Source organism: Vidua macroura, chromosome 19 (assembly GCF_024509145.1).
Source record: "Vidua macroura isolate BioBank_ID:100142 chromosome 19, ASM2450914v1, whole genome shotgun sequence".
Lineage (NCBI taxonomy): Eukaryota > Metazoa > Chordata > Aves > Passeriformes > Viduidae > Vidua > Vidua macroura.
Window position 1 is genome coordinate 6,140,335 of NC_071589.1, and position 19,002 is coordinate 6,159,336.

The 19,002-nt window shown below is 43.9% G+C and overlaps 1 protein-coding gene across 2 annotated transcripts; it reads right to left on the bottom strand.

The window, feature by feature from the left end:
* Positions 1 to 606: 606 nt before the first annotated feature.
* LOC128817044 (ankyrin repeat domain-containing protein 40-like) lies at positions 607 to 9,316 on the bottom strand. 2 transcript variants are annotated; one of them, XR_008440082.1, is made up of 6 exons: positions 7,318 to 9,316; positions 6,624 to 6,772; positions 4,655 to 5,137; positions 3,996 to 4,171; positions 3,088 to 3,305; positions 607 to 714 (listed from the first exon to the last, which is right to left on the bottom strand). XR_008440082.1 is itself a non-coding variant. In XM_053995137.1 (5 exons), the coding sequence occupies exons 1-5, from the start codon at positions 7,449 to 7,451 to the stop codon at positions 3,162 to 3,164; spliced, it is 1,086 nt and encodes a 361-aa protein (XP_053851112.1). In that variant the 5' UTR covers positions 7,452 to 9,316; the 3' UTR covers positions 737 to 3,161. The 2 variants fall into 2 exon arrangements, 1 of the variants encoding a protein (XP_053851112.1); XM_053995137.1 differs by lacking the exon at positions 607 to 714 and having other exon boundaries at positions 737 to 3,305.
* Between the last annotated feature and the right edge of the window lie 9,686 nt (positions 9,317 to 19,002).

Genomic DNA, 19,002 nt, shown 5'->3' on the forward strand with positions numbered 1-19,002 from the left:
CTTTTGTGACTTCGGTTCTTCTAAACTAGATACAGGGGCACAGGGGATGGAGACTGGGTGTGGCGGTGTTTTTGGGAAAAAATAAAGTGGGAGCTAGTGAAATTTTAACGAAATTCTAATTGGAGACATTAGATGAACAACCTCCTCCTTTGAAACTTGCGAGACAGGACTCAGCCTCTTCCTGGATGTATTACTTCTTTCAGCGGTGAAAATGATTGTCTTGTACCTTCCACTGTGCTAACTTGTTACGGGATTTGCATTTCTCCTTACTTTGCAAAAGTAAAAATGATAAAATGAGGAACCTTGTAGATTAGCCTGGGATTCAGATTCTCACGTGTCTCATAGTGGAGTCTTTAATGCTTTGAAGATGAAGGAAAATTCTTTTTTGCAGAGCATAGAAACACAGTGCCTTTCTTACCTTCAGATATGACTGTACAGACATCTCCACAGAGATTAATCTTTGTGAGAAGTATCTTCAGAGCTTAAGCCCAGGATAAATACCATCCCAGATTTTCTAGGAATGCTAGGCAGAAGGCAAGTAGCTGATTTCAGTAAGCACCTCTTACATGCTTTCTCCATACTGGTTTTGACAGCCTGACAGTCTTTATTAGGTGTTAAAAATGTACTGGCCTATGATTTTTCAAAGTTGCATTAAAATTTTAAGTGTCCTGTCCACTCTAGAGTGATCCTCTTCACATCCTTCTACCCCCTACCCTGAAAAAGGAAAAGATGAAAGTACTTGAAATGGCTGATCCTTTATTATAAGTGAAGAGTAGCAGTGTCAGTTCAGTACAAGTTTGTAGCACAAACAAAAGGCATCCTTGGAAGACCAATAAGTTTTGTCAACTTAATCTCAGTTGTCATTCCAACAGTTCATTGTTCAAAGAAAAAGCCCAATGAAAACCAGCTAACATAGCTACTGTGCCTTAGAGTTTATCAAACTGCATAAAACATACAAAAATACTTCTTTGAATGCATAGATATACTGTTATTGCAGTCAGATTATGAGTAGAGTTTAAGTCTTGACAAATTAACTGTTATTCTTGGTGGAAACTAGAGAAATAAAGCTTTTTAAACCAGCTGCCCTCTAGTAGAATGCTCAGTAATTAGTGGAGACACTCCTTACACTGACTTCCTAAATAAAGGAACTGGAAACAAATTAGATACTCTTACTAATTTTGAGCCATTTAACCACTACTATTTTTCAGACAGTTATTGCACATAATCTGAGCTAGCCTCCAAGCTATGCTGGAGAGATAAATAACGCAATTGTTAAAGTAGAACTTTCTTTCCAAAGCAGGAACCTTAGTTAAGTTTTACTTCATACTGTGTCACAGTCTTGAGCTTCCCAGGAGTTGAATCTGACATTAAAGTAGCTCAGCTCCTGGCTGGAGAAAAACCAGGATTGAGATTGGGAAATTAGCAGGGTTGAGGTGATGGGTGTGGAACATGGAGGAAAGGATGATAATTATTTTGACTGAAGTAAGGAAGAATTTTAAGCCTAAGTAACTTGGTGAAATCCTGGGCCCAGAGTCAAGTATCTCCTCTGCTGACAGAAGGACTTTCTGTCTTTTCTTGGTGTGCAGCAACTTGAGGGAGTCTTCCAGGATAAAGCAGGACATAGGGAGGGTGGCAGCCATGCTGCTTCTACCAGAACATGGTGCTGTACTATTTATAGTTTGACTGTCAACATTACAGTCCATCAGCTGTGCAGAAACTCTGCCTAGTGCAGCTTCATAAAGCAGAGATGGAAGGAAAATCAATAGTTTGGGGTGGGGGGGAGGAGGTGGGAACAGAGGGGAGAAAAAGCAGCTCATGCAGAAAAAGCAAATCCTTCACCCCTCCACCTGCCTCAGGACCCATTTAAGAGTTTTGGTGCAAAGGTCAGCATTGTATTTTTTGGTAAACAAGAAAACTGCCTCCAAAAGTGTAACTTTCCAGGCTGCCATGTTAATCAGGAAAAGCTTCAGGCTGTTTATACTCCAGCAATGCTGTGACTTAAGTATTTTAACCCACAGGTGAATTTTTTCATTACTGACTTGCTTAAATAGAAGTTATAACAGTCTGTAGCTTAACCAGAGTTGTGGTTTTTTTCACACCTCACGAGGAAGAGAAAAAAAAAAAAGTTGAAAGCACCTGGAGGCATTCAGCCCTTTCAGTACTCACCTGGCTGTTACAAGGCTCTGTAACAGTGACAGTAGACTATGCAGGATGTAAAGTTACAAGTTAGTTACTTGTTCGTGGTGTTTTTCCCATCTAGTGGCTCATAAAAGCATTCTGTGTTCCTTCCAGCTGTGATCTCTCATGAGGACACTGCTATGCTTCTCACACAGCAGAAACAACCATCCCCTTGGAACTGGTGTATGAGGGAGGGCCACAGAGAGCTTTCTTGTCTTGACAATACTGACATCTGGTGTGAGTAATGCACAGGCTCACATCGGTCAGAAAGTAAATAAAACCATGGACACAGATTGAGGGTCCCTCCCCATCTGAAACAAGGGCTTCTCTTGAGAGGGCACTTGAACTCAATAGGAACATTTACGAGAGGCTTTTGTATTTTTTGGTGGAGGTACAATATTCTCACAGGGGAAATAAACATTTAAATACTGACATGCTTATTCCAGTTATTTTCAGCCCAGTAAAAGGGTTTCTCCTGCCACTTCTGAGCAGTAAGTATCTCTAGACAACCCGTCTTGGTGAGTGTTTGTGAGGGGCAAGAGATTAAGAACTTGCACATTCACATTTTTAGAGATCATCCATTGTGTGTCTCTTTCATTTAATTTAATGAGGAAGTACACACAGAGACACACAATTTCCTGAATCTTTCCACGAGTCTTACTTGGTCAGAGTGGGTGTGCTTAACAAAATTTTCATATCAATAATTATGTCTTTCATTCCCCCCACTGCCAGATACAACCAATAAACTTACTTTAAATACACTGGAAACATGTGATTTTACTGGACAAATGAGGTATCCCTTGCCTAAATACAGTATCAAGTAAAAAAAACAATAAAAGCAAACAGAATATTAAATATAAAATATTAGTTAAAATAGTAACCCTAATAATAACTTTAGGTTTTACACACACTTAAGTTGCTGCCTTCCAAAGGGCAGCACATGTCACTGTCAGGTGTTCACATTGCAGGTGCAGCTCCCAGGGTCAGTAGGTCAGCTTGGATGCTCTGCTGTTGTAGCATGGCTGCTCCATCAGCGCAGCCGCAGTGTTCCAGAAAGGAGAGCTGTCACTCCTCATAAGGACCAACTCCAGCTCTTGGAAGTCCTGGAGTCTGGCAACATCCTTGTCCTTGTAAGGAACAGACAGAACAACATTATTACTCCTAAAGATAGCTGGTTGTTATTATTTAAAAAATAATGATAGGAAGTAAAAACCAAAATTCCAGGGACATCATACCAAATAATAACAATAAAGAATGAAAAAAAAAATCCTACCAGCATATACGCATTAAAAGTGTAGCAGGTTTGCTTATTGAGGTTTTTCACCTCAAACTTTTTCTTCTCCTTTAATCTCATTATTATTTGGCTGTATCTCTGCATGTCACTTAACCAAGAATTGTGACCACTTTCATTTACAGACCTCCAAAATACACATTTTTGGAACAGACGCACAGTTTCATTTGTTAACAGCATATCTTCAAGTGTTCATATGCCAATTTGTGGAGGTTTTTCCCCTTACTGTTCATTTTTTTTAGGTAAGCAGACAGTGAAGTAGTACTTGGCAATTACATTAAAAGCATCCTAAATGCACTGTTTTGGATACATTTTTTAAAAGTCAAGCTGTAATAGCTCCATAATAGGAGCTAAAATACTCTGCCTATTTGACAAGACTGTTTTTAAACAAGTTACAATGAAATTTTAAAACAGGTCCAGCGTCCCTTTGAATCTGTGAGTTTAAGTCAGTTTTTATTTAACAAAGGTGACACTTTGCCAATGTCTGCAAAGTGAAAAATCAAGTTAATCTCGTTTCCGTTCTTACCTTTCTTAGATGTGTATTGGGTAGTTTTCTTATCTTCTCTACTTGCTCTGGATTAACACCCAGTTCACAGCAGCTCACTCTGAGCAGATCTTGATAGGTCAATAATTGTCTGTCCAGTTCAATCTCAATGAAGTCACTGTCTCTCAGGTTCTGGACTCTGACCTTGAGTACAAGTTCTGACAGAAAAACAAAAGGTTAACAATAGAAAAGACAACAAACTCAAACCTAACACTTACAGTATTTACCATTATCTCCTGAATTCAGGTTTTTTAATACAATCCCCATGATCTGAGAAATACTGTGTAGTTAACAGAAGCTTCCAGCAAAAAAACACCGTGTTAACGCTGTTGAAATTGATCCATCCAGTCACAAAGCTGAGTTGTTACCAAACTACCAGAGCTGAATTTGATGCAAATGTAGTGCAAAATTTAAATGTTCGTGTTACGTGGACTGATCTTTCCATTGTTTTGCAAAGTATTACCATGGTTAAAATACAGTATAACAGACACTTATGTAACTGAGTAGAAGAAAGTTCAGGGCACTTTTGGCCACAGAATTCAACATCTCTGCCTCTATTCTACTAGATTCCGAAGTGATTACTTAACTTCATTGTTCACCCAGTAACTGTAACAGAACTAAGAGACACAGCACCTCTTTACCTTGCATGTTATACGGGAATGTTCCAGCGAAGAAGAAGGGCTGGAAGGCAGGTGCAGGGCTGCTCGGGGAGGTGTCAGGCTGCAGAGGCAAGGCCTGGCCGGATACTCTTGGGGAGCAGAGCCCCAGGCTGGTGGGTGTGACCAGGGGGCAGCCGGGGCTGTAGGGCACCCCTGGGCTGGCACACACTGAGGCTGCAGCGACGGTGGGCATTAGGAGTGGCCTGGTTGCTGCATCCAGTGCTGGGAAAGTCTCGCCACTGCTGCATGACATGGGTATGCAGATGCTTTCAGCTTGAGTTGCTGATGGACAAGGGCTAGTTTCACTCTGGGAAGCAGAAGAGATGGGAGCACTTTCATTCTGGGATTCTGCCAAGCTGCCTGGAATGCTTTCTTCCTTGTAAATCTTAGGAAATGGGTTGGCCAAGTAGTTTGCAACAATGGATAAATTTAAATCCTTCACTCCTTGACATTCAGTTTGTTCCTCTATTGATGAAGTTCAAAAATGAGGGGTAGGGGATGGAGAGAGAAAAAAATCCATCATGTTACTGGATAGATCTTTCTAATTTTGCATATAGTTAGTTTTCCTATTGTGTCTTGAAACTACATCACAATCCAAGATCATCAAAGAATGACACTAATGTTCCAGAAGCATGTAACGCTTGGAGGCCAGTAGCTGTAAAGCGAAAGAAAAAACTATAAATATCTTCAGTATATTCTGTTTTTTAAAAATAAAGTAAGAGGCAGAAATAACCTTTGAAAGACCCATCATTTCTAGCAGTGTTGTTCCAGGGCTTTCAAATGGATTGGATGACCAGTAGTCCTTTATTGAATCTAATTTTAAAATGCTCTTAATAGCACTGCTGTAAATAGTTTATTATGACATAGGTCAGCAAATTTAACCCAGTATTTCTACAAGGAAGTGACTACTTGCTGTAATACCCAAACAAACTCAACTCCTGCAAAAAACAACGGAAGTAAGTGACATTCCTGCCTAAGGATTACAGATTATAAATAGTGATGTCAAAGCAGTTCAGAAAGATCTGCTCAATGATACCACACTCCCAGAATAAAAACTAGGAGACAAGTTAAGTGATATGTGTTTGTTCCCCAAGAAACACATGAAAGCTTAACAGAAAACTAAGATTACTATGAACAGAGTTCATCTATATGTGTTTGACAGTTTAGATGTTAGAAACAGATGAGTTGTTTGCTACAAACTAAGCCCACACCTCACCCAAAAGAAACCAAAAGCATCGTGTAAGAACATGCCATTCCCTCAGGCTTAACTGTTGGAACCTGAGTCATGATTTAGCTGCAACCTTGTGAAGGATAACCCTGCCCTGTTGATGTAAGAGCAGATCAATGTAGAGAGCAATTTAAGTGCAATTGCAGAAGACAGCACATTTCCAAAGGTAAAGCACCTTAGAATTTTAATCTGGAGCACAGTACCTAGATGCTGTTCAGGAGTGTCACACACATCTAACTGGGTTTGCTGTGGTTATGAAAAGAGTAAGATGGCAGAATTACAGGGCAAAAATTAACCATACCAGCAAGTCACACTATAACAAGGTACTCAGAAGGCAGAACTTCCTGAGTGATAAAACTGTTTTGCGGGGATTTGTAGTATTGATCATGGTCAGACCACAACAAATTGTACAATTGTGAAAGCCCCCATTTGCAGTTTGCATGCCAGCTATTAACGATAGCAAACAGGAGTGCAGCAGCACACTTCCCAAAGCATGTCGCTCTTCTGCTTCTTGGTGACACAGCTCAGAACACAAGGCCTTCCTACCTGAAATCCCCACGTCTATTTGGCCAAATATTAATTCCAGTTATAAATCAGAGCTATCTAATGCGATACAATGGTCCTAGCCATGGTTTTGCCAATTACTGCTTCAGATAAAAGCACTAAAAATGTTTTAGTGTTTAGACCAAGCATTTTAGATGACTTTTAGAATGGGAATGGTACCTCCCAAAATCTTGCGGATGTCTCGATTTGATGTTAGCTGTGCTGCCAGCTCTCCCTTAGCAGTGAGGATCTGCTTGTCTGCGCCAGCCTCCAGCAGGCAGGACACCACTTGGGCATGGTTCCGCTTACAGGCCCAGTGCAGGCAGGTCCTGCAGGAAGGAAGCAAAAGGGTTGGGATTCATTGGCCCGGCTCTTCCTCAGCAACCTCGTCCTACCTCATCCGAGTTATGTATAAAGTGATAACTGGGAATAAAGTTTCCTTCATTGCAGCACTTTCTAAAGTTCTGAATCTGTAAGTTATGCAGGGCAGGGCCCTCCTTTGCCTTGCAGCGTGACTCCCACTACTGTCCCACACAAGCGACTGGATGGGGACCTTGAGCAAACACGCAGTTACAGGTGAAAGGAGGGCGACCTGCTTTTATCGTAATCCTCTTTAGCAGTAAATCACCGATCCTCCCGAGATTAGCTTTTCTGTTATTTGCAAATGGGAAAAGTAAGAAACACAAGAGCTGCGTTCCCAGAGCAGCCCCCTCACTCCGCTCCTGATGATGAGTTGGGGGTAGCCCCGAGCCCAAGAACCCCGAACCCCGCCACTGAGAAGGGCAGCGGGTGAAGAGCCGGGCCCAGCAGCGACGCAGGCCCGCCCCTCGTCCCCCGCAGCGCCGGGACCCCGCGCGACGCCGCCGCCTCTCACCAGCCATTGATCTCGTTGCGGGAGTCGATGTCTGCCCCCGCGCCCAGCAGCCGCCGCACCTCCGCCACGTCCCCCAGGGCCGCCGCCTCTCGTAGCCGCTCTTCCAGCTCCCGCGCCTCCGCTGCTCCGCTCATGGCCAGGTCCGGCTGCGGCCCCTCCCCGCCTCTCTGGAGCTCGTCGGGAGGGGCCGGGCGGCCTCAGCGCTGCGGAGCGGGGCCCTTCCCGCCCCGGGGCCCCGTTCCGGCTCTCACGGCTGCCGCCATCTTGAGAGCAGGCGGGCGGCGAGCGCTGGCACTGCCCCGGGCAGGGAACGGCCTTGTTCTGGAGTTCTGTGTCCCGTTCTTGGCTCCTCAGCACAGGAAAAACAAGGAGCTGCTGGAGAGGGTCCAGCGAAGGCCACAAAGATGATGAGGGGTCTGGAGCATCTCTCTGATGCACAGACATTATGGGAGCTGCGCTTGTTTGGTCTGGACAAGACTGAGAAGGGATCTCATCAGTGCATTTAAGTATATCCAAGGAGACAGAGGATGCTGTCAGACTCTTTTCATTGGTGTCCAGCAACAGGACGAGGGGCAATGACCATAAACTAAAACACAAAATGTTCCACCTCAACACTAGGAAGAACTCCTGTACGTTAAGGGTGATAGAGCTCTGGAACAGCTGCCCAGGAAGGCTGTGTACTCTCCTTCTCTGGAGACATTCCAAACCCACCTGGAGACATTCCCGTGTCACCTCCTCCAGAAGAACCTGCCATAACAAGGGGTTGGACTGGATGATCTCCAGAGGTCCTTTCCAACCCCAATGCTTTTGTGATTCTGAGGGCCCCCCACCTCAGACACTGAGATGGGGTCTGGACAGGGTGAAAATCCAAGACTGGAGTGTTTCCTCTGATGAGTTCATCCTACCTTCACCTGACATCCTGAGCCCTGTGTGGGGGCCTGAGGGGAGAGAGCTCCTGGGAAGAGGGAAAAAGCTGCAGGTATAAACTGCCTGCTGGCAAAAGCACGTTATAGAATTATTTAGGTTGGAAAAGACCTCCATGGTCTTTGAGTCCAACCCATCATCTATCACAGTGGCCTTGCCCTTTTTGGGGTGTTTTTTAACCAGCAGCCTGGCTTCTGCCTTCGAGCTCTGAGGCTGCCATGGGCTGGGAAAGGACCACAAGGATGGGTTCAAATCCACGGCTTTCCCCATACACTTCCAGCCCTGGCACCCCCAGTTCCCAGCCCTTCCCTCTGCAGTGTGTTGCTCACATTCTTAATTAAATCACTGTGGCATGTGTTGGGGAGCTCATTGAACTCCAGGCTTTTTGTTTTGGTATCAATGTCTGCCACCAAGGAGCAATTTTCACTAAGATTTTTTTTTTCTTTGCATCTCTTTTAATGCTTACTTTTCTTATTAGTGATATTATTTTAACCTACCATTTAATTTAGGGCTTGGGTTGCTGTTGCTTTGCTCTGCTGTTCCTTCTCTGGTAGTTAAGGCCATTAGGTGAAGATGATGCCTGCAGCATTACCATCCAAACATTTCCTGAATATCACTCCATATAAATGAAGCTTCAAAGCACAAATACTCATCTTCCTTTTAATCAGTCAGGAGAGGCAGAGGCCCACAGGCCAAATGTTTCTCTAAGAGAGATGCAGCCCTGCAAACCACCCTCATGAAAGCAGGAGGGAGAAGCAAGCGGTGACATTTTTAACTACTGTGGCAAAGGTTACGGTGACTCAGTGGCAAGTTTTTCACACCAGATCACATGCTTTTGATCCCATGCAAGAGATTGAACAAAAATTTTGCCCAGCTGCTACCAAAAGACTCAACAAAATGTATGAAAAACAACTGGATTTGGAGAATGATTTGTAAACAACATTTACCTGATGACAACTGCAAATTCAAACCTTAGAGACCTGGAAGACCAGCCCTCAACTGGACACTGCTGTGACCTGAATATTTGTGTTTTAACTCATTTGCTTTTTCAGTAAAGGCATCTTAAATGATCACTCTTTAACCCACAATCTCTTTTGTCTTTTTTCAGTGTCTGTCTGTGCCATAAAGCCATAAAACAAAGACAAGGCACACACAAGTGGAGACCTAGTGATACATTCTAGGAAGCAGAGTGCCCTCTTGCACACTGTGAAAGCTTTAAATCCCGATTATTTACATCTGTAAAAATCCAGTAGGATTAGTGGCAAAAGAGCTTTTCCCAAAGTAATACAAGACAACTCTCAGATGGATGGGGAAAAGCTACTCAGGAGGTGAGTGCAGGAACAGGCCTAAAACTAGGAACACCATTCCTGTGGTGTTCTCCAGTGCCACTGCCACTAGATGTCACAGTGGAACGGCAAGAGGAGCCTGGAGTGTGGCTTTGTGCTTCTTGCTGCAATTGTGAAATGCCTTTAAATTTGTCTTGGCACATCCATAGTGTCTCCATACAGCTTTGATCCTGCAGATTTCAAAGCTCCATGTGGTGCAAAGGGACATTATGCAACATTTCCACACAAGTGCAGGGAAACCCAGTCCAGGGAGCTGCGTTCTTGGGGGTTATGGGCTTTTTTCTTTTTATTTTCTTTTTCTTCCCCCTCTACTTGAGCTCCTCTCCCAAAGCCACACAGGGCTTTTAAGGACTCTAAGCCAGTGGTTATGCACTGAGATGTTCTCTCTCACGCTCTCTTGGGATGAGTATCCTACTCTGTTGCACCTGTGCCAAGCCTTGTTAAATGGAGCTTGGGTTCACCATTGCTTAGTTACACAATGTACTTCTCCCTGGAGTCATGAGATCTCCTCCTGCAAGGAAGGCTGTGTGCAAGAGGATTAGCAGCGAGTTCACTTGACTCAAACCTCCCCACCGCCGACATGAACCTCCTGCTCATGCCCCACACATGGAGCCTCAGACCCCCTTGGCACTGGTGTCACATTCACCAGCTCCCAGCAGAGCCAAGAACTTGTCCTTTCCCTGCTCCTTTCCCATATGATAGCTGGGTTTGTGTCTGTACCTATACAGGGCACACATGCACACACAACTCCCTGCCAAGAGCAGCAGGACATGCAGGATCTGTAGACATGGGGCAGGTGTCAGCTGAGTGCTGGTCGTCACCTTTGGAAGCTGCTGGGAATTGCACATGGTGCTCATGGCTGGAGCAGCCGCTTTGCCTCCCAAATGTTAAATGACCTTGGCCTTCAGTGGGAACACGCTGAGCTCTGAGCCTGTGTCTGGAGCCCAGGTCGGTGATGTTTTGGGTTTTTTGTGATTTACAGGTGCTCAGTGCTCCATGTTCATCAGCCTTGGGCACTGCCCTGAGCCCGTGGCTTTGCCTGGCAGAGCCAGCACCTCGCTATCACAGCCTTGCAGTGACCACAGGGGAGGTTTGGGCCAGTCTTTGTTCCCACAGCAAGCTTTCCAGATTTTGTTGGTTATGTGTTCATATATGTCTTTATGCAAGCTTTGACTGTGACTGATCCTCTGAATTAGTTTTTTTCTGCTTTTTTTGGAGAAACTATGGTCTGTCTGTTTGCTATTTGCTCCTGTTTTTTTTAAGGCTTAGGAAGATTTTTATTCCCGTTGAATGTCAGGTTTCATTCCCCACATAACTCCATTCCTCCCATTAAACCAACTTCTCAGTCACTGAAAGTTATGATTAAACATATTTTTAAAGGCTTAATTCCCAGTTACACAGTGATACTGACAGCTGTACAATCATATTTGAAACACTTGGTCCCCACCCAACCCCACCAAAACAATGTTTCTGGCAATTTAAACCAACAGTGTGATAAATAAGATTTAGGTTCAGAAACCTTAAATATTATACTTAATGCACACTCACAGATTTACCTGTTTACCTGTTACCTGATTAAGGCTCGGGGAAATGGAAGGATTGGTGGAGAATAAAGATGAAATTAAAAGTCAAGCCTAATATTCACTTAGATTTAAGCTAATCTATGCTGCTCACACTGGGCCTTTCAACGAGTTTGAAGGCAGAGGAGACAATTTCAAAGGAGGAAGTCAAAGTCACATGGGAGAAGCAGTTTATGCTATACCAGTTTTTGTGCTCACCCCTTGGAAGCCCCCTCTGAGGGTCTGTAGGTGAATTAGGTTAAATTTAAACCTCCATGTTATCAAGTCTGAGCCTGTGTCACTCAACACTCATTTCATGTCCATGGGGGGGAAACATGCAGCACAGAGGCAGATGCATCTCCTCCCAGGGCAAGGGTCTAATATAGCACAGCCAAATCAACCTCTGGAGATGCCCCTTGTGTTCTAACCCCTGCCAAATGATCCAAACAGAATGAGATTTGAACCAAAAAATTTCCAGCTGCCTACTACCAGGCAAGATGAGCACCTGAGGCAGGGTGGATAGGGCTCTACTCAAGAATAATTGCTCTATTTTTGATGAGATAAAAAAATCCTTCCAGTGAATTCCAGAATTGCAGAGAACTCACTCGTCATCTTTCTTTTGACCATAAATGATAGCTTTTTCACTAAATCACCTGGAAGGAATTGCTACACTGATAGTGCTACAGAGGACTGGGATTCAGGACAGGTTTTAGCACCCTGGAACATCCCTGAACTTCAGTGCAACCAGCTATCTCATGGATTTTCAGCCCTACTGAGCATCCTGCAGGGGCTCAAAGGGAGCTGAGTGTCTAAAGAGGGATATTTAAGCAGGTGCGAGCACACATTCGTGCACACAGCTGCACGTGCCTGCAGCATGGAGTGAAATTTAACAGGAAGGGTTTGGAAAATGGCATTTATATTTGAGGGAATGGTGATCTGCAAGGGAAAGATCTGCTCAGGGAACCAAATGCCTTTAGAAATCAGGCATGGTGTGTGGCTGGTTTTTTTTTGGTTTTTTTTTTTTTTTTTTTTTTCTCTCCAGTTGTTAATTTGACCTTATTTCTGTTTGTAGAATAAATAAATAATTTCAGAACAAACAAATCAGGGACCTGGAACCTGAGGGGTGTGGTACATCAGCTCAGGGACTTGTGGTTAAGAGGTCCAATAGATTTTGATAACAACTATTGTTCCGTGAACTACTGCCTAAAGACATTTTGGCTTCCAGTAATGACAAGCCTGAGCTGCAGTGTCATGGAGCCAAATTTCTCCCCCTGAGGATGGTTGTTGCTTGTGTTGGGGTTGTGGCAGTGTCTCCAGGTGTCAGCCCAATCCCTTCTGAGCTCAGAGACATCCTAACCTGGAAAACTGTGCAGAAAAGGGACTGCCTTTGCTTTTTCTCCAGATTTTTGGCTGCATTCCTCTCTGCCCATGTCTGTAGTCCCTCCCTTTGCTCTACTAATCCATGAAATATGTTCATCCTGGGGATAAGGGGCAAATATAACTAATTGCCTGAATCCTGCATAGAGCCGTATCCTGTCTAGGCATTTGGAATCAAAAGGCTTCTGTGGATCTTGTCTGACTTAATCTTCTCCAGGAGCTGACTCCTATGGAAAGTTCCCAAGATGACAGAGATGTTTCACTTGCATGCCTGAGAAAAAAAATTGTTTTGCTAAGACAAGATATACATTTATTTCTCCAGAGCTCTTTTCTTTAGAAGAAGCTGGCCTCATGCAGAAGATCAGATGAAGGTGTTTGGATTCTCCTTAGGCTATGTTTTGGCCATCAAGGAGAAAGACCTCAGTGCAAATCATAACTGGTTACCCCAAGGGGCTGTGCCCTGTGCATCCCTCATGGGCACAAGACACAGCCAGTCAATTTGGAACTCTCCATTGACTTGGCCAGGCTTTCAACCAGGCACTATACAATTCATCAGAGTAATTAGCAAAGCTGTAACTAAAGAGGTCTCCATGGAGATTGACAGCATCACCTCCCAGCTGGTACATTCTCTGCCTCCTATTCTAAATTTGTTCTTGCTCTTTTCCTGGCTCTAATCCATAAGGTTAGTGAAATCTTCCAACATTTGTGACACATTACAGCAGTGACAAAGGTGTCTGGCTGGGGGCTGAGAAAGAAAGAACCTGGTTGGTGCCTCAAGGAAAGCAGCAGAAACTGTTCACACATATATAGCCAGAGTTTTGAGAACGGGATTAGTCAGAACAGCACCTCTGCCTGCCTGTCACTTGCAAATTCTTGCTAATACTTTAGGAGCTTATTGGAGGTCAGCACCAAACACCCAAACAGACTAATCTGTATTATAGACACATAATCAAAGTCACAAGGTTTTACATAATATATATTGGTGACACAAGAAGTGTTTGTTTGAATAATTTTGTCATCAGGATTAGTGGCCATGAAAGCCTCTACTGTGCACTAACCTGGTTTTTGTGGTCATGGGTACACCAGATTCCTCAGACAAATCAAAAAGGAGCTGAGAAAGTATATATATATATATACACCTATATATATATATATATATATATATATATATATATATATATATATATACCTATATATATATACACACACACACATATGTCCTGAAACAATTACAGTATTAGGTTACTGACCATGGCAAAGTTTAAAAAACAAAGTGTGTGTGTGTGTTTGTGTGTGTGTGTGTGTGCGTGAATTAGAAAGGGCTGTGCTTAAAATTTCAATTTAAGGGACGTGAACAAATGGCTGGAGATACAATTTTTGCATTTACCATTTTTTCCCAATGGTTTTTCAGTTGCAGTAAATCACACCTCACACTCACACACGGCTCTGAGGGAATGGCAAGAAGTTGAGGTTTCAAAGATAAATTGATGTCACTTGACCTACTTGCGAGCTTTATAGTCCCCTTCTGGGAGGTGGAAGCTGTAGTGCATAGAGCAAGTGCTCTGGGCTCATAAAAGTCAGTGGCAAAGACAGGAAAGGTTCTTGTGGAGATAATTCCAAACTGACAAATTTGATTGTCTTCAAAAGAAAATTAGTTAATGGAAATATTTGGAAATATATAGAAAAGTCTAATTTTCCACTCTCATAGAGCTTTTTAAGTATGATGTTACACAAACATAAACAAAAATGTGTAAAATTATGAAAGAAAAAGCACTCCTTCCCAGAAAAAAAAAAAAAAAAAAAAAAAAAAAAAAAAAAAAAAAAAAGGAGAATAATAATTCAAGACCATTTTCTCTGGGCTGGGAAGAGACAGAGCCACTGCTCATGCCACATTGTAAAGATTTTCCAGGCATTTTGACCAGCTTGTTCTCCTGGCTGATGCACAGCAAAGCCAAAGGTCTTGTGAGGGTACCCCACATTCTGCTGCCCCAGAGCAGGAGTTCGCCTCACCAAACTGAAGTGCCTCCATGGGAATCCCATTGCCCTAAACTCCCCCACAGTCAGTGAGGAGAGAGCAAGAGTGATGCCAGCCAGACATCTGCAGAAGTCAAGTCAAAACTTGGGCGGGCTCAATCAGCCTCTAAATTTGCCGCAATTCACATGCTGCTACCATGTGAACCCAGGGCTAAAAGCACTCTGGCGGCTTTTCCAAGGCTCCTGAAAGCTCCTTTGTGGAAGCACAGCTAACTGAACTGCTATTCAGGTCAAGAAAAATCAAGCACTGGATGGGATTTCCAAGAGTACTTGGCTGTAACCTCACCCTGTTCCCCTTTGAAGTCAGCAGAATATTTACATCGACTTCAACTGGAGAAAAATCAGGTCATTACAGAGCATGTGAAACACTCACCACTGATGATGCTCTGGTTCCTTTGTACCCCCCAGCTCAAAGACATCTGCTGTGTCTGTCATTAAACACAATCCCAGCAATTGGTGAGACAGAGCACTGAGCCCAGCAAGGCACAGGGAAGTTGTAAGGATTAAACCACCTGAATCTGTTAAACCTAGGATCGCTCTGCCAGCCACCATTGTGTCAGACAGGACCCATTATCTCCAAAACTGCCATGAAAAGAAAGTACTGCATCTCAGCAGATCCTGCTGTGCTGTGGGCTGCAGATGGACTCTGAAAAAAATAAAAGATCAAAATAAGAAAATAAGAATGTATGTTGAATTAGCTGGAATCTGAAAATGCTATTAAATGGAGACAAACATACCACTGCCAGGCTGGGAATTATGGGCTAGCTGCTCAAAAGATCAATGAAAGTGGGTCATCACTGGTTTGCAGACATCACTCGCACCTCCAGCCTATGTTCAGATGTGCTGCTGAATGAATGCCAGGAGAAGAGCACCTTTACAAACCAGACCTGCACTCTGGCTCCTTTGGACACTTCTAGTAAGGGCATCAGTAGCCCCAAAGAGCTCCTCTATCTCCTTCTGTTTGCCACTGTGTGGGACCAACCGGTGCAGGCTGTGTGATGCCTTGCATCTGGTGGCACACAGGACAAACTAAAATAAAATAGTTCACCTCTTGGAAAGACTCTTAATGTGCCCAGCTTAGAAGGCAGGGACTGCTCCTGGCAGAGGTCACCCTCTGGGCATGGGCAGAGGATGTGCTGTGTAACAGCCACAACTGCTAATGGCCAGCAAAGCCAAACCAGGGCAATAACTCTTCAGTTAAAAAGGAATTTTGTCTTAATTTAGATTTAAATTCCAAGAAGACAGAATTTTTGCTAAAGAGATTTCATGGTATCTTCAGAAATGGAAATAGTTCCATTTTGTGAAAATTGGCTTGTTTATAGTGAAGTTTTGGATACCAAACCCTCCGAGGAGCTCTGGAACTTCCACCTTGTCTGGAGAAGCCAACACTCATTGCCTGATGAAAACTCCAGTCACTGGGAACTGCTCTGCATCTCCTGGAGAGGCTCCCAACCACAAGGAGGGTTCCAAACTTCCACAGATTCAGAGGTTTGGTAAAGTCTCACAATGGAGCATAAAATCATGCAAATCTGCAGCAGTTTAATCTCACCTCACAAACTCTCCTCCACTGAAAGGTTCATAAGCTGTCTAAAAAAAGATCAGCCCCAAGTGACAAAGAGATGGTTCCTTCATGCTAAAGTCACAGGGAATTAAGGCTTGGGGTTAAATTAAATTAGCACAGCAGGTTAAAATCCTACTGTTTATATAAATTGAATCACATCACAAACAAAAGCAATGTGACTTTTCTATACTGAACCTGCATTTTGAGAAGGAAATGGTGCCCATGGGGTTGGCAGCAGGGTCTTGGGACTCCAAACTTTTGTGGCTGTTGCTGTGTGATACTCAGGAAGTGATTTCCTCCCAGCTTTAAATTCCTAAAAGGAAATATAAGGGAGGTTAAATTAGGGTCATTTGTAGACTGAAGTGAATCTGTGCAATGGGTTCAGTAATATTCATTAGTTCTACATGAGGAACTAAATTAACTTATGTTCCTGGAGAAACACCACTGTGCGGGGATTGCTGGACTCCAGGACGGTTTGGGTGGGTGGTAACGAAGGATCTCTGAGGCCCGGTCTTTAGAGCATAGGGTTTATTATAAAGGATGAAGGGCCCTGCTTAGAGTTGCTAGCCGCAACTCGTGGCAGGCCCGGGGAGAGCGGGGGGAGAGAGAGGAGAGAGAGAGATGGTGCCAGGTGGGTGTCCCAGCAGGAAGGTCCGAGAGAGAGAGCGTCCGGTCCCTTGGCCACACCTTATCAGGGGGCTTCAAGGTGGGCTGGGACAGGACTTGGGCCAATGGGGTTACAGGCATCAGATACTTCAGGGGAGGGTTACAGGTATGGGATGAACCATACATTGTGGGGTGAGACAGGACATTCCATTTGACCTTAGGATCTATCAGAAAGGGGGGATTGCATTATTGTTTTCGGGATGCTCAGTAATGAAGGTTTGGTATTTCAAACCTCGTTTTCATCTCGATATCTGTATTCTCTGATTCTTTTGCCAGGCCCTCATATTTATAGGGCCTTGCTATTTCATCTTCCCCAACACCACTGGGTCTGGTGAAAGGTGTGCTGAACATTCAGCCTGAGCATATGCCAGGCCTGCACCTCACTTTTATTCTGAGCTTTTCTTCAAACCGAGCTAGAACCAAGCAGAACAACTGAAAGTCATAAAGAACAACAACAAATATACCAGTTCAATCCTGAGGATTTTATGCTATGGCTCACACAGCCACAGCAGTGCTGCAAGTCATGGGAACATCTCCATGGGAACATCTCCATCTCCACAACACCACGGGTTTGGTGCCAGTTCCCTAAAGTGCTGTTATTCAAGCTTGCCATAAAACTAACTATGAACTCCTAAAACCTGCAACAAAACAAGGTGCTCAAGCCTCCATGCTGCAGCCGTGTCTGTATTTGCCATGCTCAGCAGGTGACAGGACTTGGTCCAGCCTGTATATCAGGTAGCTGAGAGGGCCTAACACAGAAAGTGCTGGCCCACAGACAGAGCTGGAAGGGACTTAAGGAAGTGATTTAGATCATCCTGCTCTAAGGCAGGATGAACCCATTCCCAACATTTAATCTCTGCAATCTTGACAATCCGAAGATACCAACATGACTTCTCCAAATTATCTATGGAATATCTTAGGCTTTGTCGCTGAAACAGGAACAGAAAGAGATGGGCTGGTGAGAGACTAGCTTCTGAGCTCAGCTTTTCCCCTTATCTCTTTGATAACAGATATCTCATTGATTATCTTCCTTTGTATCCTTGGTGCCTCTTGCTGTGCTCAGACAGAATAAATCAAATAATGAACTGTCATCAAACTGGCAATTGCTTCCTGCCCAGCTTACGTTAGCAGAGAAAGAGAAAGCAAATGATGATTAGTTGTATGTCTGCACTGAAAGATAAAACCCCTGAGCAGAACCATCTGCTGAGGCATAAAATAATAATTCTGGCACTAGCCCTGTCTGAGTGCAGTGCCATCAGCTGTTCCCAAAACACAGTGCAACACAGGCCTAATGCTGAGTTCTAGCAGGTGGCCCATAACCCTATAATAAACTCCCTGACATTATTGATTTCCCTTCCCAAATTGAGCCCTTTTGTCTAACCACATTAACTCCTTCTTATCGAGCAGCTGCACACGAGGCAGTGTGCACATCAACAGCAGCTCCTTTTGGTGATCAGTCACCATATCAAATATGCCCACTGAGCCTTCCCTGCTCTCTGGGATCTACTCAGATATATTATTTCAGAAGTCAAAACAAGCTTGTTAGTTCTGGATGCTTTCAGGGAGATTTCTATCTTAACTTGGGGAAAACTGAAATATGCCTCTGCTACTAATTATGCATATAAAGAGAGCCGAAATAGGACCCAGACAGGCTGTTCCCATTGTATACTTTCAGCCCAAATCTGCCTGGCCTGTGTGCATGTGCTCCCAAAGCATGTGGCCAGCACAGCAGCCTTTGCCTGTGCTTTGATGTTCAGAGGTACGTCTCATGCTGCCAAAAATCCTCCTTGCTCAGCCAACCATCCAGCTAGCAGGAGATGTGTGGTCTTCTGAGGGCTGGGGAAAGGCATCCAAGATGGGATCCCTGGCCATCCACTTAGAAGGTCGTGCCAAGGTTCGGGATATCACTCAAAGGGGAAGGTTTGACTCTTTGCAGTCCAAAGCAAGATAAAGCTGAGGTCCCAAGGCATTGTCTGTATTTCTCTGTGGAAGCAATGCTCCTGCTTGAGACAAGCAGCTGGCAGCTGCACACCAAAAGGGATCTGTCAGTGACGTTCCCTTTTAAATGTCTGGCTATCATCTTTACAATAAAGTTTGCAATAAACTTTACATACAGCCTGTTATGTAACATACAGTTGTTGCCGTCTAAATGAAAAACAGGTTTTTTTTAGAGTACAGGCATCATATTTTCAGCTGTACATGGACAAGGAGCCACCTA

What these genes read in the sequence shown, in the direction of transcription:
- LOC128817044 (XM_053995137.1), bottom strand. Translation starts at nt 7,451, where the DNA reads ATGAGCGGAGCAGCGGAGGCGCGGGAGCTGGAAGAGCGGCTACGAGAG. An exon ending in CGCAACGAGATCAATGGCTG is followed by an intron (nt 6,773 to 7,317) that starts GTGAGAGGCGGC and finishes TCCTTCCTGCAG; the next exon opens with GACCTGCCTGCACTGGGCCT. An exon ending in CATCCGCAAGATTTTGGGAG is followed by an intron (nt 5,138 to 6,623) that starts GTACCATTCCCA and finishes CTTCATCAATAG; the next exon opens with AGGAACAAACTGAATGTCAA.